Consider the following 23009-nt stretch of genomic DNA (forward strand, 5'->3'; position numbering starts at 1 on the left):
AGCAATGAGTTTGGTGTGCCTTGTGGCACATACTGTTCCATAATGTGTAGGACATCATAGCTACTACTGCTGTATTTGTAACAGATCAGATACGTCAGTTGGGACTGAGATCAAACCTAGATTATAGCCTTGCCTTTGAATAAGTTGAAACACACAGCTAACACAAGAGCTGTGGTTAACACAGGAATAACAAGCATGCAGTGAGAAATATTAAGAATCCACTGGAAAGTAACTGACTTACCATCAGCTTATATTTGAGTAATTGAATTTCTGAAAGAATATTTAAGATGCAGAGAAATCTTACTGCTTTAAGAAAAAACCATTGCTCACCTTCTAAATAAATGGACTTTAAGTCTGACAAATTGTATTTTTCAGCCACTTGCCTATCTTCCCTTTTCCTTTCTTTTCCCTTTTCTTTTTCTTTCCCTTTTGTCTTTGTATGCAGACAGCATTGGTTTATTCCATTTCACAGGAAATACCTATTCTTAGAGCAACTTTCAGTTGAATACTTACTAAACATAGGAAGCAGTTATCCTGTATTTGAGGTGGAGCTGAAGGGCAAAACATTCTGATGAAAAACAGTTGTCACAACCTGTGTACTGAAATCCTGTCTTCACATGCTTTCTTAGATGACTAAGGAAAAATAGAGATAAATAGATATCCTTCTTTTTGAGCTGACTTTTAGGTCAAACCACAGACCTATGTTTCTAGTATTATATTTTTTTAGACTTAATTTCCCTTCAGCCTGAGTGAAAAACTGGCTGTCAGCCAGACAGCCTTGGTTTCTCTTCATCATTCAGGAATTAACAATGGCTTCTTTCACAGATACAGGTATGAGACGATTGTGTGGTTGCCTAGTGCAACAGATTTCTAGGGGTAACGAAGTGAATGTGCCCCTGCTCTTATGCCTTGCCTATGGCAGAATTGCAGGAAAACAAAGTTCCGTAAGGCATGTGGGATAGCAGCTATGGGGTCACCCCCTCACACTTTCTGAAGCAGCCATCATTACCCCCATTTTTCCATCTTCTGGACAGAAGTAAGAGCAGTAACCCTGGTTTACAAGCACTCTGTTTCTCAAACTACTTATTTCAATTTTCATATCCATTGGGAGGAGTGGCCAGAGCTCTGGCTTTTGATCCTTTTTTTGGCAAGATCAAATTTGGCTTTCACTGGTGAGAAGCCTTTAGCTAGTACTGACCTATCAGTGTGTTTTTACTTCATCTACCCAGATGATGCGTATTGTGTTCTTCATGCTAGTATCTAGTACTTTTAAAATTTGAAGAAAAACAAAACAATCGTGAGAGCTACCTCTGATCTGTTGCATTTCTAAGTTGTAGTTTCTGTTATTCATTTGTGTAAAATATGCAAAAGTTGTTGATGGTCTAAATAGGTAAGGATTAAAACAATGTGTTTTTTCCATTCATGGCTTCTCTTCCCAGTACTTTACAATGAACTCTTGTTTTGAATGAAGTAACAGAGTCAAAGAAAGTAAAGAATAATAAAAATAAGGCAGAGAAAGCAGAATAATTTAGGGTGAGGTATAACAACATTTATTTACTGTTTACCCTGTTCTAAAACATGTTGATGTTTTCTCTGTAGAATCTTCTGTGCCAACCCAGCCAGAAATGGCCGTGTATGCTGGCTGTATACCGCTACACTTGTTTGAAGAGGATATTTTTTCATTAGGGCAGATGGTAAGATTCTATGCTCTCAGGACAGGAAAGCATTACATATTTTATTATCAGGGAGTTTCATTTTGTAGCAACTATCTTGTAACAAACATTAGAATAGTGAAACAGTCACCAGGTAACGACTATCAGTGAAATTTATATTTTGGTACTTCTGTATTCTGAACATGCATTTTCCTGTCACAGCCTGGTCATTTTTTCAGTTTTACTCCACTTTCCTCTGGATCCCAGGAGCTGAAGTCTCCTGGGAGAGACTAGATGTGGACTAGAAAATGCATCATGATGAGATACTTCTGAATGGAAAGACTAATTGTTGATGGGCTACTTGAAAAACATGAATTTTACTGTTTTTTCAGGCTACAATTAATGAATTCTCTGATATACATTTTCTGATATGTTGTTCTATAAGAAATAGCATGTTTATATCCATTTCTATCATTAGTGTTGTAACTGATGAAAGCAGCTGGAGACAGTGAAGCACTTCATGCAGCTGGGGTAAAAAAAATGCTTAAATTTCTGCTTAGTCACTCACACTCTACAGAAAGCTATTTATAATGCCAGAGCAGGCTTTCTTGAGTTGATTATTAATTAGATTTAATTTTTTGTACATTTAAATCATATTTATCATGATTAGAACATTAAAATTTAAGCTGCCTTCTCAGGAAACTGATAGGCTTCACAGAATAAAGACATTTCCAGAAATGGTTTGCAGGTGTTATGCTTTACTGCTCTCAATTCTTGCACTATTTTCTTTTTTAAAATTGTGCTGTGTATTTTATGCTGTTTTGAAGACTAGCTCGTTCTCTGTGACTTTATTTTAATTTAAGGTCTCAGACAATACTGTCGCTTTGCTAGTAATAAGTAATACTAGTCATCAAAAAGCAAACTCGAAATGGTGACATAGGGTTATATCTTTCCTGCCACCTAACACCTTGAGTCTCAAACTTGCCTTCAGTCTGTTAGGGTATAGAGATTACTGAAAAAGAGGCATGGCAGACCAAATAGGATGAGGCAGATGAATCTATATGTCTAAACCAGTATTTTAGTAAAGACTGATAGAAAAATGGAAGCTGCCAGAAATTAAGTATAGAAGTGTAGTGGATTTCTTGTGGGTTAAAAAAGCCCATTTTCAAGCTTTCTTTGAGGGCTGAGATGTACTACACTGATAGAAATAATTAAAGTTTGGAAGAGTGGATTCATTGGGATAGGAGTTGCTCCCTAAATTTGGAGGAAATTTTGTCATTGACTGCAGTTGTGCCAGAATTTCCCTCCAGAATTTTTGCAGTATCCCTTTTAGCTTTGCTTTCTAGTCTGTATGTCCTTGGATTGATGTGGTTTGAATTTAACTGTCTTAAGTTCACTCAAATAAAATGAAAAAAAAATCAATAATTGAGTCATTCAAGTGTGTCTCCTACTCAGCAGCTGACAAGTTCTCCTTTATGGCGCCTAACTGGTCGTCTTCAAAATCTTTATTCTAATCTTGGATGTTTTAACTTGCATTTTTAAGTTGCTTGAATATGTGTGTACCCAGTCATCACTCCTGTAATATATCTTTATAAATTCAGAGATCAAATGAGGCTGATATATTCCTTGTGTACCTTACTGTTTTTAATTTGATCCTCTCCCTTCAAATAACTGACAACCAAAACTACATTCTTCTCTGCAAAGTTTATAATTACAGAACCTCAGGAACATTTAACAATAAGCAGGAGTAATCAGAGACTTGCTGATGAGCATGTTAAAGAAATAAGTGATGGGTGATTTACTTAGCAAGTAAAAGAAGGTGTATTTTTAAAATAAAAAGTATGTAGAAATCTTGTAACAGAACTTTCATTAGTGAAAAATGTTAAGTACTGGACCATTATTATTTTAATGGGAAGAGCACCACTCAATGTCCACATCTAAAATTGCTCTTAAGTCTATTGCTAAGGGCTTTGGTATATGGGTCAACTACAGTGCCTTTAATGTGTTTTCTAAATTAGCCAGCAGATAAAAAGCTTAACTTTAATGATGTATTGGTTCAGAGGGATATTACGTTATGGAGATTTCACAAGTTGCTTTTAGAATGCTGCCACTTTATAAATTCAGCATGAAGTAAGGACTTTTTCCCTCAGAAGAAGTATTTTTTAAAATGTTTATTTAAAAAAAAAAAGTTGTTACTGTTGTTTTCTTACATCTTCGTTCTGCTTCAGTTATGTTTTCTGTAGCACCTAAAAGAATATGGTTACATAAATAAGTTGAAAGAAGTGATGAATCTATTATGAAAAGAAAAATATATGTAAACACTTCTAAGTATTCAATTATACGTTTTCTGCTGAATATCAAATTCTAATTAGAATGTTCTTGCGTAGCCTTGTCAGTTGAACTATTTTTGTTTCATTTGTTATCCAAGCTGTCAGATGCTTTTGTGTGCATGCTGTTCTTTTTTGTGAGAGAGATGTGTTGAGAAAGGAGATCTGACCTGTCAGATTATTTTTCCATGTTTCATAGGCTGATTCTTCAGAGAAGCTGAGGCAATATGGGCTTTCCCACATGTATAGCCATCCTGTCCTGGTCACTAGAACCAGGTCCTGTCCTCTGGTAGCACCGCCACAGCCACCACCAGTTCCTCGCTGGAAGCTTTTCCGTCAGAAAAAGGAAACTGTTGTGACATCTGAACCCCAAGGTTTGTCTACTCAAATCTCCAAAATAAATTTGTAATTACATTTTAATTATTATAAACATTTTCAGGGCCATACTTATCATCTGTTATCTTGATTTCAAGGGAACTTCCCTAGGGATTACTTTTTCTCTTTTTTTAATTTTTTTTTTTTTTTTTTGCCAATTTTGTATTACTTCCCCTTAGCTCTATTATTTCTTAAATGCTTTAAGAAGTGTCTTAATTTACCTCTAAAAAAGCACTGTACTCTACTGGAGAAAATGGAGAGGGAGTGTTATCAATGCAATGCAGAAGCTCTCTGATGCGGAGCGACGAAAGCTTCTGAACACCTTTTAAACTTTTAGAGTATGTGACTAGTCCTGCTGCAACAACTCATAGTTTTAGAGGTAAATTTGTTCTAGGGTTTGTCTATACTGCATAATGGAGTTAAATGCATGATATGAGACAGCTTGAATATGAAAGCATTACAGGCATGCTAGCAAAATATACTGGGATAAGAAACAGAGGAAATTAGCAAAGGCAGAATGCGCTGTTGTTCTGAACTACCTTGGATAACCTTACATGTAGGTTAAGCACACTTTTAGTACCTTGCAGGCTGAGGATCAGAGTGTGAAGCACTTATTTTTTTCATGATATGTCACCTAAAACCACTCCTGGTTGTTCTTTTCCATTCCAGTGTATGCAATGATACTTGGAGAATTATTTAGGGGTAATGAATTCCCTATGGAGATTATTTGTGAAAATTATAGTAGTAAATATTTCATGTGAATATGTATTTAAGAAGTTGCTTTTTTGCAGAGCCGGTGGTAAAGAAACCTGAAGAACATGTTGAGATTGCTAGCCTATTTTTGAATTACAAATTGAATCTTATCACAATACCCACAGACATGTAAGTATTCAATGTATTTCAGCATTAGCATTGTATTGTTAGTCCATTTCACTGTGAAAGTGCAATGGCTTATGTTTACTTGTGTCACAGGGAAAAACTGCTCCATTCATGTAATTTAAAGCACACCAGGATCAGAGCACTCTATTGATTTATTGATGTCACATAATTAATTGGCAGTGAACTGTATGTTTAGGATCAATATCAGCAATACCACAGACAAACCACTATACTAGATGCTTACAAAATGTTAGTGAACACCTACAAACTTCTGAGCACCTTTCTGTTAACTAAGCCCAAGAATTTCTCATCACGCACACAGAGGCATACACATGCAATTATATGCACCCTCCTGGCATTGAGGGTTACAAGCACACCTCTTTTGGGAGTGCAGGTTCTTCTACTGGCACACACCTGTTGGAGATGCAAGTTGGGGTGCTCTAAACTTTATATGCTGCTCCCTACAATCTGCTGATCTACACACTGGTGGGAAAACCTGCCAGGAGGAGGTGGACAGGCACACAGCTGAGGGCTGGGTCCCTACTTGTTGAACAGCAGGGAGCTCTGACAGGCAAAACTACTTTGCCAGTTTCTCTACTCAGTGGGCCCAAAGATGTAGAATATTTATAGATCACTTCCACCAAAACCAGGAGTATTCTTTGATGTCTTTCAAATTTTTCCTCAAACTGCTGGTCTTTTTCAATTCTTGTGCATAACAAGGAGAAGTCATTGACTGACCAGTCAGTACTTTCATGGGCATCACGTATTTGGCATGGAACAATTAATGTTACTGTTTATGAATAAAACATAACATTAAGTGTATCAGGGCCTTGGTTTTTTTTCCTATGACCCACTGCATAACACATTTCTGTCAAGCTTCAGCTTATCATGTGAACATTCAGTAGACAACTGCTAGAATTATTAATCTCCTCTCTTTTATTCTGACCGAACTCCTGACAAAGGAAGCGTGGAATGTATCACATACCAAGTGAGCACCAAAAGGTTTACGTTATTTGGAGGTTATATCTTTTCTTGAGACTGAGTCCAACAACAATTTGTAAATTGTTGGAGGTGTGTATATTTTTTTAAGGTGCGTACACCTTTTGTTAGGTACATCTCTAAATAAACTGAATAAATTACATATTTGGCAGGTTCTGCATTTTGATCATAATGATTGGATCGTTTGATAATAATCCAGTTAGATGTTTGGTTTGGTTTTTTTTTTTTTTTTGAACACCAGCATTTGTCCATGGAAGAAGTGATGGAATATTCTGGGAATATCATTGTTTTGCTGATACAGTTGCATTTTATTGCTTAAAAATACATTAAATTACTTATTGTTTTCAAATAGTAGGAGTAGAAATACATAAAAATGCTTTAAGCAATATCTATTAATAGGTTATTAAAAGAATGAGAGAATAATACTTAGAAGTTGCAGTATTTGCATAGTTTATATTGTTTTTTTCATATTTAATAGATTGCTTCATGGTCAACTTACCCCATTTTGTCAAGGACAGTTTATTTAATGTGCTAAGTTTCCATGACAATCAGCTAATTCAATCTTTTGTGATTTAATTAACAGGTAGTAACCAAAAATATATAGCAAGTATTAGTATTTCATTAAAGTAATATAGCTGCCTAAATAAGATAAGGGACTTAGATACACAATTGGGACTGAAACTGTTTTTAATCTCTTGCTTTTATTCTAATAAAATATTTTGAAACACTCAAAGGCAAGATTGTGACTGTGTTACTGCTAAAGATCTTGATGTTTCATTATCTCGGTCCTTAAGAAGCAGGCTAGATAACACATGCTTACATATTTCTCTGTTCTTTATTGCTGCAATAACACAATTACAGATTTATGTCTAATTGGCACATGTGCAACATGGTTTTGATCTTGTTCTCCTAGTTCAGGTAACAAGCAAAGAGTTGTTTATATTTCCATCATTTTTTACTTCTGTCTCCACTGAAGTCAGCAGCAGAGCTTTCTTTTACTACAACCAGAATAGGTCTTGCACAGGTTTCCTTGGTTATCGTGTGTTTTAGCTGTCTGGTATCTATGGAGACCCATTTTGAGGGAAAAGACAAAAACTATTCTGACACAAAACATTTTTTTTTGCCCTACCTCCATTTAAGTAATGCACATTATAAATTTTTTTTTCTGGTCTGGGGGCCATAGAAATTTATTCACTTCTGGCATTATCATCTGGTTTTCCTCAGCTGACTTGGGTTTTGTTTTTGGAGGGTTAGTTAGGAGGGCAACAGTTCAGGTCTTTTGAGCATAGATATGTATGCAGTGCCAGGCCAGTAGTGGTAAGGAATATATGCATATATAGATTTTGTGCTGCCCTATTAAGCTGTCAAAATAAAGGAGGCACAAATTATTTTGACAAAATTCTGTTAAGAATGGTAGTTATGAAGACTGTCATTTGAAAGTAAATGTATGGATTAAAGTGTTTGAGTTTTCTTTTATTATTTAGCCACTTTCCACAGTCTACTATCAAAAAAGGATTTCATTCCGTATCCTGTCTCGCTTCTGTTACTGAAAATGACGAAAATGTAAGTGACAGTAATGTGGATATGAATCGAAGTGGGAGACACTCAAATGCAGAAGATTATTCTCAGGTAATAATTTTCCTAATTTTTTTTGACTTGACCTAGTTTTATATTCCAAAGGACAGTGAAAGACAAAATAGAAAATACGTAATCCTTAAATATAGTTTTTTAAAGACTTTTCAGTAAGCTTTTTTTTCCCCACTATTTAAGTAGCTTCCCTACCCTTTCCACTTTATAGTTATATTGATGTGTACTGGGTGGGAAATCTTTCCTAATACTTTTTGGTTTAACCTTATTTTTTTTATGATTTATTCCTCAGATTCTAAAAGTCCTATTGCTAACACTATAAAATATTTTGGGTTTTCTCTTTATAATCAATTTGATGGGAGAATCTTAAGAAGATAGTCAGGGGTCTTTATAAATAAATGTTACTTCATGGATTAATGTTACAATTAGTGTATTTCAGCTACAGTGAAGGATGTACCTAGGCACGCAGCTGCTTGAAAAATGTAAACTTTATAAACACATGCCTTAAAATGGCATTCTTCTTTGGTTCTTTATTGAAAGACTTCAGGCTAGATCTAGAAAGAGTTAAGGCTTCAATGCTGAGTTTGCCTGCTCTTAAATTTCAGAAGTTTTGCCTTCTAAGGGAATCCTCAGCCATGTATTAGACCCTCAGGCTTCCCAAGCGACTCCGTGAGAGTGACATTCCTCCACGCAGGTTCACTAGATGCAGCATGCTGACTACAGGTTGCCCAAGCTAGCCAAGGAAATGCTAGTTACTAGGTAGAAGTCTCCACTGTAATTTTCCAAGATAGGTAAGATGAATCTTACCCAAGTTCAGTAAAACATATTACTAGGATGACTTTGGGCAGTTGTAACTACTATGGGGTTTTGGTTTTTTTTTTTTTCTTGTTTCAGTTTTTGTTTTTAAATTGGTATGTGCATGTGCTACCAAAGTCTGCTTTTAGATAAACCTTTAATAAAATGCTTCTTCTGATATTTAAATCTTGTATGTTGAACAGAGGAAAAAGTATATTTTCAAAGAGTTTCTGGACACTACACTATTTCATGCAAGATAATTTGTATAGGGAAATAATTCACAACATAGAGAAATAGACTTAAATATTCAAACAAACAAACAGAGCTCCACTGAAGTTATTTTATTTGCTCAACACTCTAAAAAGAACCCAATGTGGCAGCATCAGTATCTCTTCAATTTCGTACTTATTGCAGTAAACACTGCTCATAAGAGCATCTGATAGCATTTCTCTTTTTGACTTTAAGAAAATGGAGGGGAAAAGAAGTCTAGGCAACATACAAATGCTTTCAATGAAGTTATACTCAAGCGTGGATCCAACTCAATAAACCAATTATATTTTGGGGAAGACGTATTTTCAACTTGTAAATGTTTACTACAGTTCTCCCCTCTACATTTATTTTCTATCCCAAGTAAAGAATGTGTGCTTCTTCCATATCTGTTACGTTCAATGATTACAATATAGAAAATAATTTAAAAGAACCTATAAAAATGTATTCATCCGTAGTGCTGCATAAAGGAAAACCAGCAACAAAGTCCACCTCTGCACAATCCTGTAGTAAAGGTGACCTAATTATTTTAAAATTTCTACTGTCCTTTTCTGGGACAAACTGATAAATATACTTGGGGATAGCATTTGTGGTATTTGTTTGAGGTATAGTGACTGCCTGTAGGGTTACAAAATGTGTTTGAAGACCAAAGACATACTGCTAAGGATAGTATGTCATGAGGTATCTTCAGGAACAAAGAAAACAGAATCTAGTGTGGTAAATTTTGAAGTAAAAGGGAAATAATTTTCTATGTAATTTTTGGAGTGCCTATTTATATATTTCCTCTTCAGAGTATACTCTTTCACCATTTTTATATTTCAGATTTGAAACTCAGTTGTTTTAAACTGTTCTATATCTATTGTGTGTATAGAAAGTGTACATGTGTGGATATAGTTATTGGGTATTTATGATTTTAAAATAAGGCAATTCTGTAATGAAGGAGAATTCTTTGCAATAGAACATATATTTAGCTATTCTGTATTTTTGTGTACATTTTATAAACAATAGTTTAATTAATACTTCATTAGTACTTCACCTTTAAAAGTCTTTTTAAGAATTGTAACTTACGAAAATCATTACAAAAGCAGCAGGGTAAAAAGGAGCTGTAGGTAGCATCTTACAATATAGAATAATTATTGGTTGCATGACTTCAGTCTCTCTAGCTGTACAAATATAGATTTAGTTAGTTACAAATTAATAGACGTTTATGTGCTGGAAGCATAAAAGGAGTTTGGAACATCACTTTGATTTTCTCCCCTAGTCCAAGAGTGTAAGAAAGAGCCATGTGACTGTAAAAAGCTGGTCTGTCACAGTAGGATATGCAGTCAAGGAGAGGCAAGGGCAAGTAAGAAAATACAAGAGAGAGACAGACGTCAATAAAACTGGAATGGTTGGAAGAAGACATGAATGTGACTTAATCTGAGGGCAATCTGATTCAGACATGAAATGTAAGAAGTTATGAGCAGCTAATTGACTTATACTTGAACTTTACTTTTGCCTCACTTTAAATCTCAGTTGAAAAATGCTATCCCTATTAAAAGCTGCAGTATGTAAGTAGGACTGCATTTGTACAGATTGCAGAAGAAAATAATGTTTTTAACTTGCAGAACAATCTTTTTTATTTCACATATTAAATCTTTTAATCAACAAAATTACCTGGATACCTCTGGGAGATTCATTATGGGAGAGCTTTATTTCCAGAGCTTTAAAACTTGAAATAACAATATACAACTATATATATATTTTTTAGTCAATTAGTGATTAAAAAAGGAAACACTGAAAGAGAAACTTTGATATCCCTAACTCACTAGGTAACTGCTAATTTGTAGAATTTTGTATTGCAGTATACTGAGTGTGAATAACTTTGTCTCCATTTTAAACTGTGCGATTGCTATTCAGAAGACATCTGCTTTAATAACCTTTGATATAGATTTGGCAAATCTTTGGGATGCAGAGTTTTATGCTTTAAGCTGACTGAAATTGTCAGCTGCTGTGCCAGATCCTCAGCAAGTTTAAATTAGCATATTTCAATTCACTCCAATGTAAACTGTATGAAGTTACATCACTGAATATCTGATTCACTGTTCCTAAGATCTGTTGTCACAAAACCCAGAGACTAGTGATAAATGAAAGATAAAATGTTAGGAGCTGGATGTACCTTCTTTGAAGAATATCAAGTTGAAAGACATGGCACCCTCCCTCGTGTCCCCAAAGTACTCATGCCAAAGAACAGAAATGCTTTATTATTGATTTTTTCCAAACTTTTTTTTTACTTGAATTTCCCATTCCCTCTGATTGTACAGTTCTGAAAGCTTTGGGGATTTGCATTATGAAAAAAAATCTTTAAAAATATCTATTTTTGGTAGTTAAATTGGTTTTGAATCACACTGTTATTAAGAAAATACCTTTCGTGAATTTTTTGTTTAAAAACTCCATAAAATAGGGCCCAGTTCTTTAATGAAGCAGCTCGCTTTTATTCTTCTTAAATAGGAAGGTAAGTAATTTATATGTGTAAGATGCATTGAAATACATGTGAAAGTAGATTTCTGGCTTGTTCCCTTTGGTTGGAAAAAATTATTTGTGGAATAAAGGCTTCCTGAGCTAGAAGGTTTTCAGAATTTGATTTTTCCTTTCATTTTTATTCCTTATCCACTTTTGTGGTCAGGAAAAAACCGAAAAGGTCATCATTGTAAATTGCACAACATCTTGCGGTTTTCTGGACCAGTAATTTTGGTAAACTTTTTTGAGAAAAAGATTATCCTAGAATAGTGTTTCCTTGTAGCTCTGCCATTCGAAAGCCTATTCAAATATTCTCCATCGTAATGAATTCTTTAATACAAGTTCTCTCCAATTCCATTGAGAAGAAAGCTCTTTGCGTTCTGTTTGAGGAAATGTTGAACAGTAACAAAACAAGAAAAACCTAATCCAAATATGTTTACCATCATAATTTGTGATGGCTACTAGATATTTTAATAGGCTGACCTGATTCCTATATTCAGAAATCTTAAGCAGAACACTCTGACTTCTCTTTGTGACTTCTTCAGCATCAAGCTCCCTGGCCAATTCTACTTTCTAGAGCAGAAGGGTTAAAATCACCGCTCTCTTCCAGTGACATAAACACAATACACTTGTTCTTTAATGTTCATGTTTACTTCATTTTTCTTAATTCAATGCCATTATTTTATAGATACAAGCTCAGTCTTACCTTCTGCTTTACAACTGATACCAGTCTATTTTATTTGCATGCTCTGTTGTATGCTTTTTTCATGTTCCCTTTATGGGACTGTTGTGTCATAACAAGCTTTTTCTTCTCCTCATTCTAATCCTTTTTATGATATATTTCATAAGCACAGTGAATTGGTATTGAGTCAACAGGAGGGCTAGGTAGAAAATAAAAAATTCTGTTTTCTTTACAAATATTATAGTTTTGAAAATTAGTTAAATCTGCACAAAATGAAAACTCCCTGCTTATTTTTTCAGGAAAAAAGTATACATGAAATATGAGGCACATGAATTAGAAGAGGGACTTGAGAAGAGGGACACAAATTTAGACATTTGTGATATAGAGAATCTTTCTGATGGGCCCACAAATATCTACTTGCTTACACAGATTGGCACAGCTCTAACATTAGAGACTGAATAAAAGAGAAGCTGAGTTAGTAATCCAGGATTTTTAAGCTATTCCTATACGTCAGTCTGTGCACAACTTTGCAGCTGTTTGTTCTTTTGTACCACTGCCTTTTTTCAAAAGCCACCTCTGTGACATTCTCCCACATCACAGCTAAAACAAGAACTGATATTCCATTTAGTGAAAACAGTGACTCAGGAATAGGCAAAAAAGATCGTGTCCAAGTGACTATAGATGCAAAACCCTTTGATGATATAACTCTCAGGTCAACATCAAACCTAGAAATTTAATACAGGGTTGGATCTTTGTCATTTTGGAAGTAGATTTAAAATGAATTTTTAATCTTAAAAATTATGTATTTGAAGCTTTACTCCTTCACCTGCAATTATATCCAGAGAGCTTATTTTTGGAAGAAGACTGGTGTTTTTTAGAGAAAAACCGGTGTGAAAAGTTTTGCCATGCATCATTTCTACAATAGAAAAGGATACTGGTTTTATAAAAATAGCAGATAGATTTTAAAACATATTATTTGGTGGATTTGAATAAAATAATGACATAGCTAATGTTAGGAGGCTGAAAAATACAAATGAATCCTTAAAAGTAACAAGGTAGCTATAAATCTATGAATTACCATTATTTCTACAATTATGGGTTGATGATTATAAAACATAATAGATCATAAATTAAATTTTTAAGTTAACCAGTGAATTTTCCTCACATTTTCCATTCAGATTTCCATTGATTGCAGGAAGGACAGCAAGTAACTAAATTCTCCCTGTATCTAACTGTGTGCATCCTTTCATGTTTCACAGCTGGATCCAAGTCTTTTTTTTATTTCTTTCTTTATCAGATACTGTGGCAGCAGAGCTGACCTTTAAGACAGTGTGTGTTCATTAAGGAGGAAAAATGCCTTTAGTTTCTCTTTCTATGCCAATGTCTTAGTCGCTGTAGCTGAGGCAATAGCGTAACAGAATGAGAACTTCCTTGACGCTCCCAGTTGTCTACAAATCACTGAGGTTTAGATAGACGGACCCATCCTGTACCATTAAAGAAGCAGACAGCTTTTGACTATGTTATGTTTGCACTTCAAAAACTGGGTAAATGAGCCTACAGGAGTCTCTACACAGCTGTGGTTAGGTTGCTTTCACAGCTCAAACCAACTAAAGTAACGTTACTAAGCATCCAGATTTTCCAGGGTACATTCTCCTTTCCTGGAAATTCTATTGAAGCAGTTTTTGAGGATTTTCTGTATCTCTCCAGGCCTTCCTGCTGCCAGCTGGTAATACCAACAAAGTAGCTCTATAGTAAGCTGCCACATGTCCATACTAGAAGCACGGATCATGTGTACTGTCCATGAAGAGTAAGCCTGGCAGAAAGTGCTAGACTCGTGGTACAAACATTACAGTCTCCAAGTTTTGTACAGTATGATCCTTTTTATACTTTGGAGATGCCTAGGATTTCTGAGAAGAAACTTGATAAATTGTACAGTTGACAGATACCTGTTTGGTAAATCCTGTGGCTTCTACAAGAAATTTGGCAATATTGGAATCTTGCAAGTTGTAGACTGCCATGCAGAAGCATGACAGCCCTGTGCATGAGTACTTCTGAGTTTAAAGGGGAGAGATAGTCCATATTAGAGATTTTTCAGACCCAAATGTTGAGGCATGACTGTCAATGTCACTTGACAAGTGATCACAGCTTGCCTTTTGTTTTGCACAGTTGTATGGACAGAAGTCTGGAACAGGAGCTGAAGTACACGGGCAATTGCAAAATCCTATTGTGTCCTTTTCATTTGCTCTAGAAGAGCAAGAAATTAATCTAAAAAGGGACGTGTAAGACATAATATATTTCAACTACAAAATTGTTCAACCAACTGTTAACAATTTCAACAATGTCTGTATTTTTCTCTTAATTGCTCTTTATCTTACATCTATCCCCAGCTTTGAGTCATGAACGTTCTTTAAAAAACCCACAACAGATTTGGAATACAAGTTAGGATTTATGCTGTGCAAAAATGGGACTTTCAAATTCTCTCAATAAACAATACCACAGTTAAATTATAAGTATTAAACTATTAGGTACTTCCTATTTTGGGACAGAGACTCTTAAATCTGTAGTTTATTCTCTCAACTCTTTCCTTTAGTTAGTTCAGAGAAGATCAAACACCTAAAATTTTGACAGAGGTGAGATTCCTGAGCCTATTCTGGGCCTGTGGAGGTGCTGTAAAATGCTGCAGGAAGACTTCTACTGCAGCTAGGAATTAAAGTAGAAAGCCGTAAGGCTTTCCTTTAAGGAAGCATTCACAGGTCACTTCATATTGTATATGCAGGGTAGTCTGTAACAGGAGGGTTGAGGCAGACCTGGAGTTCTAGCACAATGACCTTGTGCAAACTTTAGATGCTGTTGTGACCAGCCATCCAGTCTAACTTACTCAGACTCTAAATTTTGTCAGTCTTCCCCTCAAAAAATGTTTCTAGATTGTATTGAGAGAGCATAAAAGCAGCTCCAAGTCAGTATAGCTCCCACAACTCCTCTTTGAAACACAGAACAGAAAATCACTCTGTGTGTCCAGATGTTGGCCAGCTCAATGCTATCAGTTTCAGCATTAGCACCTTTGACACAGCTAAAGTTGAGTATATAGGGGGAGTTTAGGTGGAGGGAAAGATGACAAACATTGTTAAAGGGAGACTTGGGATGAAAAGCAGCTTGCAAATTTGTTTGCAGTAGCCTTTTTAGGCTTTAGTATTTATCTTTGCAAAGGCAAAGCTAGTCCAGTTAACCCATTAATAGTGCCCCATTCAAATAGGAAGTAAGCTGGAAAATGGAATCTCTCTCCCGCTCTTCCTTCCTCATGAAAAAAAAAAAAACAAAACAAAAAAGTGCAAGTGAGTCTTGCGCACAGTATGTCATGTTGCAGGTAAGAGGGCAGTCAGAAAGAAGGATGACGAGGCATGCATTTTTAACAATTTCCAAGATTTTAATCTCTCAAAGAAAAGGACCCTGTCTTCGCAAATGTAATGGGTGGACTTTTCTGAAAAGCTGGGTGACTTGATTTCAATTTTAAATGTAAGTGGATATTGCATTCATATTAGTTAAGCAGCTTTAGCTTGGAAATGGGATTGAGCAGGACAAAGTTTTTTGCCAAAAACATATAAAAAAGAGCAGGCTACTTTTTATTTATGCAGCTGATAGAAAACAAAAGATGCTGTAGCAATCAGGCTTGCTCTTGCCAATGACAGTTGTGTACAGTTGCACAGCAAGAAATGCTTGTTGGAAAAGGAGCCTTCCATATACTTTCCTAGAATGGAAACAGAAGAGAAAAGAAAAGAATTGGTTCTAGAATAGGACTAATTAGTTCTCAGAATAGAACTTATTTTATTGTCAAAGAACAGTAGTATCAAAGAACATTTTTTTAATAGCAGAGGAGTAGGCATATGGAACAGCTTTTATCTCAGACTCCGGATCACATGTACTTCTTTAGAAAAACATCAGTCTGTCTATTGGTGATGTATATGTAGGTATTGTGGTGAATTTTATTATTTCTATAATTCTTTAAAAAATATATACTACAATGATAACTTACTAGTTTGTTTCTCCATCTCAGGAAGGACTGCCCCCAAACTAAGAATGTTCTTTAATGAAATAATGCAGGATTATAATCACCACTGTTGGTTTTTGGGTTTTTTTTCACTATATAGGAGACCACCCTATTTTGGCAGCAGAATGCAGAGAGACCCAGTAAAGGTAAGTGTGTTTGAATTTTATATTCAGACTTCTGCCATTCCCATGTTGTTTGGCCTCACTGTTAATCCTCATATACAAATATCAGCAGTCTTTCTTATTTATGGGTGTTGGTTTTATGGGAAAAGATTTTGAAGAACTGATAATAGCATGTATAATTACATAGAGTAGAATCTTTAGATTGGTATTAAAAAATCCCTAATTTACAAGAATATATTGAAAAAAATAACACTTCTCGCAAGTTACTCTCCAGTAAAATGCACTGGATTTTGTACACAGAGCTCTTTTTGTAATCACTGTGAATTATACTTTTTTTTTTCTGAAATAAAAGGCAAGAAAAAAGGACAGCATCCATTTTACTAAATGTTACTTTTTTAATGTGTTCGAGATTATCTTTGAAGAGTATTCAAACTGAGTCATTTTTTCAAAATGAGTACTTCTTTGTTTAAGTGAACATTCTAAGAGTTTGGTCAGGTGAACTTAGTAAGAGCCTTCTTTTTAAAAGAAGTGACCAGATTTTCTTGGTGTACAATGAAGCTCTCATAAAACTGACTGCTAGGAAACACCTTTCCTTTTGCCAGAGTTCTGAAAGTGACTCTCAGAGCAGAAGAACATGTGAAACGTGAATAGGATTCATGCTTTATTTACACTGTGATTCATACATGTAACACTTGTCTTGGTTTTGGTTTTCAACTATTCAGTCCATGTAGAAGCCTGTGCAATGCACCTTTGCTTTTTAAGCATTTCTGAAGGTTGATTCTCACAGGGGGAAAAGGCATAGAATACCATTTTTTAAAACTTTTTAAAATTTTTATTTTGTTCTCTGTAAAATATCTATGATCCCCTCTTCCAATAATTGAGAAATACAATAAATATCCTCTCAGTTAGAGCATGTGCACAACTTCCTAACTTCTACAGTGATTAAACCCAGTAATTTTACCCAAGATGTTTAGATATTTTCATAGTTTTTAACATTATCTTCATTCTGGAAAAATGTGCAACCTATCAACCATCTCTAGTAACCCCCAAAGAGGGTAATGCAAGATAAGGTTATAAAGAGAAGGGCGGGGGGGGAACCCAACCAGACCTGGGTCATACTAAAAGTATAATGAAGAGTGAGAATACATTTATGATTTTTAAATATCTTGAAGCAAATGTAAATTGTACTTCTCCAAAATCTATACTAATAAACAGTTTTTAAACAAATTTGGTAAACATATGCTCAGTAGAGGCAAATGGTATAATTTTGAGGTTATACTTTTAAGAAATGATCATGATTTCAAGTACTATAGTGCTTGAATATCTTTTCTTATGAATTCTTACTTTTACTGATATCATCCCAGTAAAGAAAGAACCAAACCAGAAGAATCTCACTGTATCAAAATGCTACAAGTTAAATGGGCTGGAAATATATCCTTCAGTTATTCTCTCACAGCTCAGTGCTAAAACCTAATAGAAATATAGTAATTTGCAGTAGATGACTCTTTAAGCCTGCCGTGAATATGTTGGGATCTTGGAGTATTTTTGTAGCTGTCACTGTTAATTGATTCTAAAGTTATTGTATCTCAATAGCCAGATTGCCATCTTTTCTGCTTACTCAAAAGTCTGCTCAAGAAATCCCCGTTGAAGAAAAGCTCCCAGAGCACAACCAAAGAAAAGGACGAAGTGGACATGTTTCCATACTCTGGCCTATATTACCAATAATTCACATTACTACTGTAACAAAATCCTTTGTACTCAGGTTCTCTTCACGGTCTCCAGGCCATCTCAACCTATATGTTATCATTTCTCTATGCAAAATCCATTTATTCCAAATTTACATAGAAAATATTACTAATCATTACAGGATTCAATTCATTTTAATGTCTTAATTAATTATGAATTAAACCCATCTTCAAAAAATTGGTTTTAAAAGAAAAAAAAAATCATTGGGAAAGGAGGCTTAGTAATCTATCTTGGTTTAATGCTTTGCACTGTGCCATGCACTGTAGGTTATGAAGGTTACTTTGTATTACTTCAAAACGATTCATTATGAGTCTTTCAACTCCACAGAATATTTGAGAGCATGAATCATGAATCAAAACTGAGAGAAACAGAGAAATCTTATAAAAAATGTTTTATTTATGAGTATGGGGGTTTTAATACACTTTTTAAGATGGCTAAAAATTGCTCAAATTTTGCAAAGTCTGTCAATGAGAATTCAATAACTTTATGTCTTCAGAGTTTGGTTACAGGTTGTTAGTTAAATATATAAATAGTCTAATGTCAGGAAAGTTCTTTCTATTCACTTGAAGCAGATTTGCAACACATTCCTATTGAGAAAAGTGATATTTTACAAGTAAACTCACACATACAAACAAATCCTTTCCTGGATAAATAATTGCTTTTCAATATTTCAACGTTTTAGTTTAGGAATCTCTGTCCTTTTATGTTTGTTTAAAAAAAAAAAGTGTAAAATGTTCTCATTAAACTACTTAGGCTGCTAAAGTCCATTGAAATTTTGCGCTATTGAGGTTCACCAAATGCAAAGAAATGTTTTTGTAAAAGTATAGTGCATCACTGTCTTTCTCTAGAATGTCCTCAGAGTAGGAAATCATAGCTCTGCAAATCTACCAGAACAAGAAATTTGTCCCAAAACATATAATTACACTTAATTGTGCTTTATTGTAAATGAAAATTCGTACATTTACACTTATTCTGTCTGTGTTATTGTTACAATAAAGCAGTTATATTCTCTAGATGAAGTGCTTTTCTATGATATCCACTCGCTTTTGGTACAGATACTGGATCTAATGGAAGTTATTTGTAGTATCACATTAATCCCATGATTATCCATTATCTCACAGAAATCTTGCTGTTCCAGTATTTGTCCAGAGACATAATGAAACTAAAATACAGGCTGAAAATGACAAAACCAGAAAGTGAAATTTCAAATAAGCATGCTGGAATTAAGTATGACATTACTGTACAGTGTATATAGAATGTATTTGAAGTAGTATACAGTAAGGTGGAAAATTTCTTTGATCATGTGGACAATCTTTATATTTTCCATAAAAGTAGGTAGAATTTGACATTCTGTTAAAGTGAACCTGAAGTTGATAGGTTGGTTGCCTTCAGTTTTGCAGCATTATGTAGCACTTTTTTCATCATGAAAATGCAATTCGGTTTAAGGCAGAGCATGTATGACACTTCTGTTTCTTTGTGTGATATTTTTCATCAAAAAATCTCCTTCCTAATCCCTCCCCTCCCCAAGGTAGTGTGACATGTTCTACCTGGGTAAAGTTACTTTGCCTTTCAATCCATCTACCCATTTGCCAGCATTTGAAATTTGGTTTACTGGCATTTGACTAAATAATCTGTAGTTGATCACTTTTCCTATTTTCTTTAAAACATTTGCTAATCTTCAAACTCATGGTAGAAAACCTACATTTAAAGATATCTTAAGTACCATTTTGAAAGATATCTTAAGTACCATTTTGTGGATTGGAGATTTCCTGTGCCATTATCTCTGTGCTCTGTTATGGAAATTAGCTACAATCTTCATATTTGGTGTGTTATGTTCTTGCAATTTCTGCTGTAAATGGGAAATTTCTGGTTTTGTACCTCTATGCCAATAAGTCAGCCTGTCTGTCCCTTCTTACTGAAAACTGAGGCAGGGGACTGACTTAAATTTTGAACCATTTTGAACATTTTTTTTACAAGGTAGTATTTTCTTGTGCTCTTTCGTTTACTTGGGTAGCAAACATTTTAATTTGCTTATTAATGTGTTCTCCTAAAGAGCTAGCTCATGACTACAAAGAACCAGATATAAAGCATCCAGATAGTGAATGAATGTTAGCACCCAAAACTGTAGTCAGTTTGATGAGGATCTTGTTTTCCATTAAGCATCTCAGTAAAAAGCCAGTGCTTGAAAAATGATGAGCACTTACCAAAAGCAATGACAGCATTTGATGCTAAACTGTCATAAAATTTGTCTTCTCGCTTTCTTAAGAATGTTACTCTTTCTAATAAGTGTCTTCTCGCTTTCTTAAGAACGTTACTCTTTCTAATAATTTTGGGGGTTTCGTGCAGTACAGTATTTTCTTACCACATAAATAGGGATTTTTGTGATAAACTCTGCTAATCTCTGTTCATTTGCTACTCTTTCTTTTTTCCCTTTTTGGATTAATTGTCCTAGTTTGTATGCTGCTGTGCTCTTAGTTATTGATCTGTTTTTATTTGTCTTCTACTTTTTGCTACAATGAATGTATGTTATTGCTTCTGTACTGGAATGGTTTCCCTTATTCATCAAGTTACTTTTTTTTCTCTTGTGTTTGATTGTAACATTAATCTTTGTTGCTTGAGTTCTAAACAGCATAAAATTCTTGAATTCAGATATGCCATTCCCTTTTCTGAAGCTCTCTGCAGTGTTTAACTTTATGATAAGCTCATATTATATCCCTGTGTATTTGATTAATATTTGCATTTGTTCAAGGAATTAATTATATGTTAATTATGGAGAATTATTTGCTGCAATTATCTTCCATATGTCAGTTTTAAAATACTATTTTATACTGAGCGCCTCTTAAGATTTGTTTCAAATGCATTTATCATTTTATTCCATAAATTATATCTTCATTATATCACCCAGTGTTTGCAGTTTCTCATAGCTGGAAATGGCACTTCTTGCATACAAGGTAAATGACAGCAGTTTGATTTACTTTTTTCTTATAATTGTATCAGGAAGCTCTGAACAGCATTGTCTTTGGACTGCAGAGATCAAAAAGAATAAAATATGCTTTTTGATTATATTCTCACAAGATTTTCATTACTTGTTCAAAGAGGAGCGGGGAAACTTCAGCCATTTTGTTGACACCATTTTTGCCTTCCATTAGCTGCACTGGAAGAGCTATCTTCCTTCTGACCCCAGTCTGTGTACATAATCAACAGACAGGTTTATGTATTGACTTTTAAATAGGGTGGAGCATATCTTCTAGTTGAAGGCTGCAGAGATCTACTGACCCTATTGATCCTGAAGAAGGTCTATTGATAGTACTCTAGTACTCATGTTGAGAATCAACAGAGAGGAGCAACATTGAGCCACGGGAAGATGCCATTGGGCATAGTTGTGCTCTGCTGACCCCTTCATAATCCTTTCTGTGATAGGCACATTTGTAAGCCAAGCACTGCGGTTATTTCACCAGAGACCTAAACCCCATGTTAACTTAAATCTAAGAAAAAGCCTAGATTTTATATCTTTCAGGTAGTTTTTCCATAGTGTAAGGAATTCTTGAAAAATAGGTGCAAACTAATTTAAAGCCACCTACATCTTATAAACTCATTAGTTATCCAGCGCATCACTATGTGTCTTGCTGATCGTGAAATATTACAAAGTACATTTAAATACAAATTATGTATTTTTCTAATTAGCTTTCTCATTTGTTATACCTTACCTGTTTGGATATTATCTCATTATTTTCCTCAGCAAACATTCTGAATTAATAGCTGTTAATGTTTGAGCTGTTCTGTTCTATTCTCAGCTGTTCTGAGCTATTCTCAAAACTTCTTTTTGGGCCAGATTAAACATCTTCAGTAACTATACATATGAATCTCAGAGTAAAGGCAGAGCAAGTAACATTACAACACAACATAAAGTTATTAAATGATTACAAAATGTGTCTATATGATGTTTCTGTGTTTATATTTTGGTATGAATCTGACAGTAGTTCTGATTTTCCTACAAGAAAATTCATGTAATGATGTAGTTCAAATATATTTCTGTTTACAAGTCGTTAGACTGATTTGTGTGAGTAGCGTCACAGGGGGTACTATCTAAATACCAGAGGCAAGGATAGGTCTTTGTGTCCTTCACAATTCTGTGTATTTTTTATTTTCTGTGGGTTGTGAAAATTTTATGGTACCTCCCCATCACCTTTTCACTGAATAGGAGCTTTGGACAAGAGGTTGTATTTTTCTTTATATAGATGACTTCAGGTTTGCAGAATTCATATGTATGTTTACCTAACATGCTTATACTAAAGATTCTAGTGCACAGTTCAATATGTGATAGCATATTGAGGCAGAATACTTAAGCAGTTGCAGATGTAAACAACAAATATCTATACAGAGTTGTTTCAGTCACCTTTCGAGCTTTTTAGGCTAGTGGGTTAGTTTTTATTTTTAAACTCTGAGATGTATGGAAAATATCCTGGTAATTTTAGGATAATTTTTCAGTATAAGAATGATATTACTTTAATGTGCATATTGTCACTGTACTGGCTCTGTGTGTCTTCTTATCTCTGCAGAAGAATTACATGAGAATATCAGTTTTGATGCAAAACGAATGTCAGAAACAGCTGATACTGGTACGAACAGCCAGACAGGGGATAAATCAAAGGAAGAAATCGAGTCAGAAAGGACTTCTGTTTCCAAGGAAACCTGGATTAACTTTGAAGACTTCTGTGTCTGTTTCCAGTAAGGAACAGAGGTTTTGGGTTTTATTCCATAAAATATACAGTACAACAATGGTAAAATGTAAAACGTGACTATATAAAAACTGTATCTTCTCAACAGATCTTCTTTGTATAACCATCCTGCCATTCAGGCTAGTCCCAAGGCTACTCTTCAGACCAGACTTATTGTCCCTGTTGACAGTAAGTCTGTAGGTGCAGCCCCACACTGTGTCTTGCGTATGTCCTCCAGAGTCCACTGGAGAGCACAACCACCAGCTTCATAAAGCATCTGTCAGCCTGTAATGTGGGTGGAAGATGGTAGATCATG

At 34.8% G+C, this 23009-nt stretch overlaps 1 protein-coding gene across 1 annotated transcript in view; it reads left to right on the plus strand.

Moving 5' to 3' along the window:
* The window catches only part of ADGB (androglobin), a 121052-nt gene that overhangs the window by 41345 nt on the left and 56698 nt on the right, over positions 1-23009 (plus strand). Inside the window, exons 10-15 of the mRNA XM_030023512.2 lie at positions 1600-1694; positions 4179-4353; positions 5146-5236; positions 7717-7861; positions 16208-16253; positions 22535-22703. Of these exons, the coding sequence (XP_029879372.1) occupies positions 1600-1694; positions 4179-4353; positions 5146-5236; positions 7717-7861; positions 16208-16253; positions 22535-22703 (721 nt within the window). The remainder of the gene's footprint in view (positions 1-1599; positions 1695-4178; positions 4354-5145; positions 5237-7716; positions 7862-16207; positions 16254-22534; positions 22704-23009) is intronic.

Source organism: Aquila chrysaetos, chromosome 8, assembly GCF_900496995.4.
Source record: "Aquila chrysaetos chrysaetos chromosome 8, bAquChr1.4, whole genome shotgun sequence".
NCBI classification, from domain to species: Eukaryota; Metazoa; Chordata; class Aves; order Accipitriformes; family Accipitridae; genus Aquila; species Aquila chrysaetos.